At 25.2% G+C, this 11176-nt stretch overlaps 1 protein-coding gene across 1 annotated transcript; it reads left to right on the forward strand.

Annotated features, from left to right (window-relative positions):
- The first annotated feature begins 2505 nt into the window (after positions 1-2505).
- On the forward strand, positions 2506-6060 carry LOC119679592 (cilia- and flagella-associated protein 298-like). Its single transcript, XM_038092044.1, has 4 exons — positions 2506-3024; positions 3105-3374; positions 3615-3731; positions 6031-6060. Exons 1-4 carry the CDS (start codon positions 2650-2652, stop codon positions 6058-6060), a joined length of 792 nt encoding a protein of 263 aa, XP_037947972.1. The 5' UTR covers positions 2506-2649.
- The last annotated feature ends 5116 nt before the right edge of the window (positions 6061-11176 follow it).

Raw genomic sequence — 11176 nt, forward strand, 5'->3', positions numbered from 1 at the left:
AAAATGTAGGCTGTGGGGAAAGTTACAAGTAAGTTTTTTTATGTGTAAATAATTTAATAAAAGTTTTTTTTCATTTTTATTAAAAATAGGCATTTAATTTAATAATTGAAAATTTATTCAGAAGTAGTCAAATAAATAATATGCTTTAATATAGAATTATGAAGTTTGTTAATACTTATATGCTACAGCTACTATTACTATTTTAATATTTTAACTTTTTTTGAACAAAATTATTTTGAAATAATATTGTAAAATTAATTTATTTTATTTATTAAAAACATAGACATAAAAAGAAATTATATATTCGAAATAAAAAAGTACTAGAAGTGAATACATATACGACTCTTAGAATAAGATAATATTTTAAATTAAAATATTAATGTACATTTATAAAATGTTTAACTTTTAAGCATTATAGAATAAATAGATTAAGTAAAATACGATGTACGAAACTTTTACAGGAGATATTTAGAAAAAAATTTTAATTTATTGAAATTTGTAAACGATGGGAGAGAGGAATGAATGCAAACTAACATTGTTGTCCTTATGACCAGGGACCTAGAGTTGTTTTAGCTTTTGAGTGTGCATCGAAAGCAGAAGTTCTGACTTAAGGTTGTTATGATAATTTAATGTGGATCAAGGATGGGTTATCGTGACACTCTATGAATTTCATACTCGAAAGAAACTTTGTTCACCGAGGCTTCTGATTTCATACAAATATAAGAGTAATAAGAGCATAAATTCAAAATCCATAATTCCATTTATTAATTTATTTGAAATACCTAATTTGCTTGTAAAAGAGACTAGAAATACTGTACATTCATTGAAGAATTATTTTATTATAATTGTTTATAAAATGCAGATTATATATATATATTAAATAGAATATTAAAATGCTATTGATTATTCACTTTTAGTATAATTTATTTATGGTATAACTTATAGTATAATTTTAGTATACTTTTCTGCAAAATAACAAAGCTTTATATTTTTATATTATTTGATATTTAACTAAACTTTGTTTTTTATAATAGACACAAGGATTGGGTACAGCTTTAAAAATTCTTTACTCAGACAAATTGAATCAAGCAACAGAAAGTGGTTTATGGAATAAACCACATATAGAAGCAGATCCCATCTTCAGGCTAAGACGATCGGAAATAGTTGCCCTGTTTAATGCAATTGGAAGGTAATATACATATGTTGTATTTTTTACACATAAGAAATAAAATATTTATAATATTTTCTTTGTTATATTGCAGACTCTCAACAAGTATCTTTGAAATGGACAATTTTAGGAAATTGTTAAGATAGCAGAAACATCCTGAGTTTTAATATAAATACTTCTACTTAATTTATGTCACTGTAATTATGTCATTTATTTTGATTATCGTAAAACGTGCGTGTGAGTTTTGTATGCAGTTTATTTTATTTGGTATTAGAACCAATGGTACCGCTTGGAAGCTCAACATCTATCAATAGGTTAGCTAAAATTAGATTAATGCATGTGTATATATATGCGTCTGTGTATGTATATTTTTTACTTATTTATATATTTATTTATTCATAATGCTCACTTTATATATTTTTTATGTGCAATAGTTTTTTCTTTTGAGATTATACATTATTATGGAAAATATTTTTGAAAAACTTTAATGCAATGATTGAACGAGTATTAATAAAAATTAATTGCAAAAACTTACGAAATTATAAATTTAATACGAATTGTTACTTAATAACTAATAAAATTTAATGTTTTAAAGAACATTCATAAAAGTGAAAAAGCTTGTACAAATTTATTCAAGATATTCGTGTATCTGGTGTGTATTAAAATATCTTGGCTTCACTCCTGTCGAATATATCCAAGCAGTAGATAAATTACTTCAGTACTAGCTGATATAAGGAAGCGAAATGCCAGTTTAATTAGTTGTAGCCGTGTTCTTGGTTTGGAGAAGTCTTTGTCTTTTCGTCGTTTTTTGAAAATAGAAAATAAGACTATTTAGGACTTCAGCAGCGGTGATATGATATTTAAAGCGTAATTTTCAATAGAATAGAATGCTGTTAACCAGTTTACTTGAGAAATGTTTTTACTTATGGCGTAAATTATCAATATTTTCATCCATTCATGGAAAATAAATCAAACTCTCAACTTTTTTTGTCTCCAAAATAATTGGTAAGTTTTAATATATTTCTTCCTTCTAAGTAACAAATATTATTTTTTGGTATAAATATCGAAATTATTAGGTTGCTGCTAAAGTTTATTTGGAAGTTAAAAGAATACTCAAAAATGATCGGGAAAGTCATTTAACAACTTTTAATAAAAAACCAAAATTAGGAAGAAATGGGTTCAATATTAAATAATTCCTTCCAGATCAACCCTGAATTACAATCTATGCGTGTAATTGGTATTATTAACATAGGAAACATTCAAAATCTTCAACTGACATATGTTTCCTTAGTAACATAACAATTATCAAAAAAAAAAAATTTTTTGTTTACTGTTTATGTCATTTAAACAAAACGTTATTTGCTATAAGAAGTAAAACGTCTTCATATTAATCTAAATATTTTCTGCAAAAGAGGACAATTTGGAGTCATTATAATATATTTTAATTCGTTGCCTTCTTGTGATAATTGTTTTAATTCGATATGGTTATTTTAAAAGTTAAACGTGGTGATGAACACCTTTTTCTATATGAAGCATGTATTACTACTGAGGCCGCATCAATTATAGGTGATATAACTGCCATTTATAATGGGCGTTTAAAAATATATCGTGTGTGCATGGAAATCGAAGAGTTAAGTGAGCACGGTCCGATGATACCAAATGAAATGATGGGTTTGACTGATGAGCAAATTGTTGAGCTAAAATTGGAAGATATATGGGCTGAAAAGTGTGTTCCTTCTGGTGGATTTTTATTTAATAAAGATCCAATGGGCCGTCGTAATGGACGTCAGCCAAATGAAAAAATGCAAGAAGTTTTAATGAATGCCGTAAAAGATGCAAAAGAACTTGTTGATAAGGTTTCTAAAACAACAAATTATATTTGTTTAACATTAAACAAGATGAAATAAAATATTTTCTTTTTGTATATAAATTTTAGAAATTAGTGCTGGCTTCGAAACCACTTACATTGAAAATTGTATCTGAGGCTTTAAATATATTGCGTGGTGCTGTTACTATTGTTTATCCAATGAAATTACCACCGAATGATATTATTCGAATGGAATTTAGTAACACTGAAGATCTCAGCGGAACACAAGCTTCAAAGGAAGTTATTGAGCCGTCGAAGGCTCAGTTGTGGTTTGCCGGACGACAAGTTTTGCCCGACAAGAAGTTAAGTGATTATATGGGTACTAATGATAAAACTAAGGTTAGTTTTTATATAAAAAATTGTTTTACTTATATGCTGTATATATAGTTCCTAATAATATTATTCTTACTATAGTATAGTATATATAGTATTATATATTGTATTTATTACTATAAAAATATAGTATATATAGTTCATAATAATATATGGATTTATATACATATATACTAATATGAATTTATTTTTTAACTTAATACAAAAAAAGTTAGTAATAATTTACCTAAACTTATCAAAACCTAGGTTGTTGTTAAACTTAACTCAATTGGTGAAGGTCCTCCAGGACGTGAACCGGTTCTTACCGAAGATATTCGCCGTAGAATGATGGCTGATGCTTATCGCAGACAAGAAGAACTCAAGGTAAGTGAAAGAAACATATATTAATGAGTTAAATAAATTATTAACTGAAAAATTTTACTGAAATATTTCTGTAAATTTTGTCCGTAATTTTTTAAACACCTTAATGGAATATCTAATAACCATTGCATCTTAGAAATGAAAAATATCGCATTTTTATCTAATGCATCTACATGATTTTTACATGATGATTTATACATGATTTTTTCATTGTAAAATTTACTAATCTATCTTAAATTGAGAATAGGGGGAGGTTTTGGTACAATTTTTATTTGGCTTCTTGTTAGTCAACTATAAAAATGGGGCTCATTTTACGATGTGAATTTTTTTTTGACATCTTGAGAATGATCTGCCTTTATGCTAAAGACTAAATGTCTTTGTCTTTCAATTCCAAAATTTGCTTGTGATGCTTGTAGTACCTACGTATAGGTATTGTTAATCGGGTTTTTTTTATATCAAATGTTCCTTACGTTGTTCATCACTTCAATTTCTCGTATATAATTCAAGTAACTTTTAGAGGTACTATAAACAATTTTTATTTGAAATTGAATTTTATTGAACCAAATGTTTTGAAATAATTAAATTCATTGAATTTATTTTGATATAGCCTTCTGCCATCAACGCGTCACATACTCCGGTGATATTAAGATGTTCCATCTTAAGCTTTCTTGAGTACATCAATATTGACACTTTTTATTACTGATTTTGATCTGTAAAATGTCAGATCCCATAATGAGTTGAGCGAATTTGCACATGGTGACTTTGGAAGTATTAATTAATCAAAATGAGGAGTGATCAGTGCATGCTTTGTGTGGCAATATAAAGTTTTTTTACAAAGTTTTAGATATTCACATTAGCACTGATTTTACGGTTCATAAAAGCAACTTAAAACGACCATTGTATAACACATCTGATCCGCCATCACAAACAGTGATATTTAAGTTCTCTAGATCATTTGACTTAATAAAGTTTCATATGAGCTTTTTGTTAAATTAATTTAATCATTGGTCTATTAACGAATAGCTAAATTGGGAAGTTTTTTACGATTTGATATAAACGATATGCGTTTAAAAAGAAGTGATCAATTCTTCAGAATTGATCGCGTTCCTTGCAACGCAAGAGTGGTTGTATGGTAAGTTTTTGAAGCTGTGGGTTTCATTTTGACTATTTGTTCCATTGTGAGAACTGCTTCCACTTGTCTGTCTATAGAATCCTTATTTGGCGGAGTATGAATGCAGTTTTGACATTAGTTCAAAAGTTAAGCAGTTTGAACTGCTTGCAGTTTAATTATGGCACTCAGTACTTGTCCTACTGGCAGTTTAATTTGGGCTCCTGGTGTTTCTCCTCACTACATTTTTTAGAACGCATTCTAATCATGGAATTTTCTAACATTAAATAATACTTATTTTTAAAATAAAATAATGTATTTTTTTTTTGTAGAATAAATTTAATAAATATTTTCATTAAGTAAATGTATAAAATACATTAAATTACTAAAACATTTTCGTTTTTAAAGATAATAAACTATAACAGCGAAAATCTATATATTTACGATAACTAAGAAATGATTCATTAATAGAATTTTTTGCCAGATTGATTTTATTCTATTTTTAATTAAATAAAATAAACTTAAATCATTTGCTAGTTTTATATATAAATATATTAACATTTATACTAAATATATAAAACATTTTAATGTGCGTAATATTAATAAAATAATCAAATAAAAGTAATATTTATTTTTAAAAATAAATTTGCATAATTAAGAGTACCATACAAAATTTTTTTTTTTATAAATATTTTTCTTTCTCTATACATTCAAAATCAATCTGGTGAAAGTAGGTGGTTTAGTATATTTTATATAATATTTTTTCTATTAAAATTGCTAAATAAAAACAATAGCTTAGCAATTTCTTTATATATTCATATATACATCGAGTTGATTTACTTAGACAGTTCATATATATATAACCTCTGAAATTTGTATAGATATAGTGATTGTAGTTTTATAGTTTTCGATGAGATTTATTACTACAAATGCATTAGTATTCCTTATTTTTTTTTTTAGTTTTCAGTTTAATTGCCTTTGCTACTAGTTGTGATGTGTCAAGCATTTTTTTATATTTATTAAATAAATGGCATTTTTTGTATAGTACAACAATAAACACTTTAGTATATTCCTTTAACATTATTATTTAAAAAAAAAAGTATTTCTTAAATTGTTGGGTTTTTTAATGTTAGGTAACGTTAAAGGCACGTTTAAAGATGCATTTAAATGTCTTTTAAGTATTCTACATTACAGTATGCAAATGCACTTGACCTAAAGTCATAGAATATATTTGTAGTTTTATATTATTTTTTTATATTATATTATTTTAAAATAATAACACTCGACTCCACAGTTTAAATTCTACAGGATTCAGTTTCTAACACTTGTAGTACAAAAAGTATATATGGATAATTAAGCCAATACATTTTTCCAAAGATCACTGTTGTTAAATATTTGGTGGGCAATTCAATTTTTGAATTTGAAATTTTCTATTCAAAATAGATTTCTAGTCATCAGACATACAATTTTTAATTATAATTTTTTTTATATATATATACTGTGAAAAGGCTATGATAAAAATAATTATTATTCATAATTAAAAATAATTTAATTATTTTTTAAATGTTATTTAAAATCAAATTATTTTTATTTTTTAGTATTATTATTTAAAAAGTAAATAATAAATATATCAAATGACTAAGATTACGTATTATGTTAAAAATATGTGAAAGAAATACAATAAAAATAAAAATAAAAAATATGTTAAAGACAAATGTTCCAACCAGTGGCATATTAGGTTTCAATATGTACAGTACAGTATTGAGTTTCAAAGTTTCCCTACTATTTTTTGGATCACTAAATATAAGACAAAGTTGATCTTCTTCGATGTCTTTTATAAAAACTTTAAATTAGTACTTAATCCCTTCTTTACATGAATCTCTGATATGCCCCTGTTATTAACTCTGGAGACTTAAAATATATCAATTTTAAAAGAAGCCATTTTCGTTTATGCTGCTCCTTTTACTTTTTCGTCAGTAATTATTTATTTTTCATCAAATTTTAAACTTAGAATTTTTATTAGAACTTAGAATGAATTTTGTATGTTTAATTTTTTTTTAAATTGGTCATTGGTTATTACCATGTTATATTGTTAGCAATATAAATTCTCTTTTTAAAAAATAATGTATTAATTTTTACAATTAAAAAAAAAATAACTGTTAATATATATGTTTTAATTAAACAAATGATTTAAAATAATAAAATAATTTATAATTAATTGTTTCTATCACCAAAACTTTTTAATAATAATTTTGTTTTTAAAACGGGCTAATTGCTTAATTATCAAAATTATTATTATAAAATAATTTATTAAATTTCAATGACACTTCGACATTAAGCTTTTGCAGCTCACAAACTTTGGCGGTATTAAAAAATTAAAAAAAATTATTTAATAATAAAATTAATTTAATTTAATAAAAATGATTATAAAAACTATAATTTAATTTTTTTTTTATTTTCACATAAGTTTTAACAAATTTAAAGTTTAATAATTTATTAATAATAATTATTTATTAATAAATAATAATTTATTAACTTATCATTCCATTTTTTTACTATTCCCAATAAATGCTACTATACTTCGGCTGTATTTACGGGTTTCAAAATAAATCTCAATATTAATAATTCAGTTTAATTTTTTAAAATTACAACTAAAAATTAATTAAAAATTTTTTAAATATTATTTTAAATATGTCACAGTGCAGTTACATTCCATCGTTTTACAAATTAGAAAAAGCAATTTACTTGCTGAAAATAAAAATTTATTCAGACAAAACACATCACGATTTTTGTTAAAGTATCTGCAAACATTTCTTAAATATTTTCTATTATATTTATGTTTTATTGCTATTAAGTTAAAATATATGTAAATCTATATATATATATTAGTTTTTCAAATAAATACATATGTTTTCTATTTGTAAATTCCTCATTTTCAGTGTTTTAAGTTATTTTGGTACTGCAAAAATTACACATAAAAATATTTAATTTACAATTTACACATTAACATTCAATAAATCCATTTGATATTCGTTATATGATAAATAATTAAATTTAAGCTTATGCGTTACTTCACATGCGTCTATATTTGATTACTCAAATTGGTCGAAAACTTCGTTTTTAAGACTTTTAGTTAATTTATTTAAGTATATAAGTTAAGATATAAAGTTTAAATAGCGATTTAGATTTAAATTTAAATAAATTTGTTATTTTGAAACAATTTTAAATAAATTTACATATATATATTTTTTTTTTTTTGGTTTTAATAAGGCATTCATTGTGTTTTGTGGTGTTATCAGTTATAAATGCAAAGATAACTACAATACGATTTAATTATATTGATATTTATGCTGGATGATTTAAAATTTCGTATATTTTTAATGATTTAATATAGATTCTTATATATTTTATATTTATATATATGAAAGTGAATGATAAATTTATATATAAATATTAGTTTGTTCGTATATTTAAAATATTACTAAAGGCTTTTCTGGAGTGTCACATTTAGCAGCTTTTTCTTCATCGACTGTTCTTTCACTGATAACCGTCGATTCATCTGCAGGACTCAGCGGTATTAAAGATTTTGTGCTTCCAATCATTTCGTGCGAATCATGATGTGTATCTTCGTGGTACTTTATTAAAATACAAAAATTCTTGTTATTATCTTTATGTGTGAAAAGTATGTGTATTTATGGTCTATTATTTTCTATATGATTGTTTTAATATCAGTAAGTTTAGCTGTTAGCTAATATTATAAAACAGCACTTCAAATAACGTAAACTGTACAATTATTTTACGTTGAAAATTTTTTTGTAGTCAATTAACAACGTAAAAATAAAAATAAAAATAAGAAACTTTCTGTTTAATGCTAGTCTAACGTCAATCAATTTCCTATTAGTGCCAATTATGTGTATATTTATAATTCAATTATAACTCATCTCCCTTTTTGGTATTGCTATTTGATATGTTAGCAATTCACATCGTTTCTCGCATGTATCCTTAACAATTTGTCACAGCTTCATAGAAGCACGTCATAGCTTTTTATTGATTATTTTACTAATGGTGTCATACTTTACGACACGCTATGTAAATGTTATTCTATGACGTTAAACACAACAAACTACACTTACTATATTGGCGCCAGTTAGGTATCTAAATAGCCATTTATACACACATTTACCAAAAAACATATTTATGCACATCAGTTTGTGCTGTTTATAGAAATATGCATTTAAAAATTTTATTGCACCAAAACAGTTCAATTTAATTTTATATTCTTTATTTCTTAAAACTTACATTGGTGTGTCCTTGTGCCATATCCATTATGTCCTCATCAGTTTCATAACTTTTTTGTGGTTTACGCTTTTTGCGATAAACATCATCCATGTCGGATTCTTCACCAGAACAAACACAACGCATTTTAGCATCATCCCCAACCTTTTAGAGTATTCAAGTTTATTCAATTGAAAAATTAATTTAAATATAATTTAATTTAATAAAATTTATTATAATGTATTGTAATATTATATATCAATTAATATATTATTATTATTATTATTATTATTATTATTGTAATTTTATATAACGACTACATGACCACGTAGACCACTTATGCTTCGATTACTTCTACTCTTATAAGCAGTTTTAGTTGCGGTAAAGCTTGCTCTTATATTTAAGAAGCATGCAGGTAATAATGAAGATTATTTTTAGAGTCCGTCAGTCTCAATAATTCGTAGACTTTTATAGTTAAATGTTTTAATCTAATCTTACAATTTGAAGACTAAATTGTGATTTAGTCTTCAATGTGAAGAGATTTTTTTCTTACATATATTCATGATTCAAACATTACTTCAATTAATTTAATTTTTTGAGATTTTTGTGACACTTCCGACTTCTGTTTCTGGTAGTTCGTCGGGGCCCTCGAAGAATTTGAGTATCTACATACTTAGTGCCCTTCTAAGTGGAACATATAATCTCTGTTATCTGACTCTCTCTGTTAAATTAAAGGATCCATTAATAGCACATAGCTATTTATTTTTGTCAAACTTAGAAAGAAGTTAAGAAATTTCTCTACAATTGCATTTTTATAACTATATCTCAAATAATTATGTAATATCTAAAACTTTTATAAAACTTTCTTTTGCTCCTTTTTTGAATATTAATTTCTTATAAACTTAAGAACATTACTGAAACATTTTTAGTTTATCAGACACCGGGATTAATTGGATTTTCAAGTGATTTTTTTATATTTGAATCAAGAAATACACAAAAATACATTTATTATTACTCATATATGTATATGCTCTATGAAATATTTTAGCAAAGACCGTACGAAATATATTTTAAATTGTTTAACAAAAAGTCAAGGAATTGATATATAAAAAATATAACAAAAAACCCTTTTACAAAAATTTTGAGGTGAATGAAGTTTTTCACAAAAACGATTGTTACTTTTCCAAGGAATTAAATTTTAAACCCTCATAGCTTCAACAACAACAACAAATTAAATAATTTTTACAAATATGTCACATAACTTATTTGAATAAACTATTTTTAAGATGACTTTTTACGTGAATTTTTCTTTCACATCCTGTATTTATCTTACAAATATATTTACACCATTGAGGGATTTATCTAAACTTCTGAATAGCTTCTAGTAAACCATCTACTACCAAATAGAAATCTTAACAGTCTCATTTGTTAATTTGTACACTGGAATGTCAAATTTTCAAAGTAGAAACTTTCCAAGAAGTTTTTGGAGAGAGCTGGACAGTGAATATTTGGTTTTTCCATGCCGTCACCCTGACTGTTTTTAAAGAAGGTGCCAACATTTAGTTGACGATATGTTATAAATAACTTAAGGAAAATTATGATTTTCATGGTGCGAACGTATTCTATTCAACAGTGACATAAATTACTATGAGTACTTTAAATATTCACTTCTTTAAAAACTTCTTGATTAATAAAAGAGTTACTCTCACCTTGACTGATTTTGTTATAATACACAATGTAATGGATGAAATTACAAATAACACAATCGGTACTATAAGTGATACCAACAATTCTCGATAAACCTTATCCAAGTCATAACGAGCAACCACAAAGTCAACTGCAGCGTCCTGTAATAATTAAAAAAATCCAACACATTAACATTTCCTAACTACTTCCAATGCAGATTAAAAATTTAATACTTTATTATAATAGCATTGGTAGCGTGATTGTGCCGTATTGTTGTCACCATCATTGCCATAGCGTGCAACAAACTCCTTACATTCGCCACGCAATGTATTTACGCAACCTTCCAGATTGATGAACAATTTTTTCTCCTTGTAAATAG

Source organism: Teleopsis dalmanni, chromosome 1 (genome assembly GCF_002237135.1).
Source record: "Teleopsis dalmanni isolate 2A chromosome 1, ASM223713v2, whole genome shotgun sequence".
Lineage (NCBI taxonomy): Eukaryota > Metazoa > Arthropoda > Insecta > Diptera > Diopsidae > Teleopsis > Teleopsis dalmanni.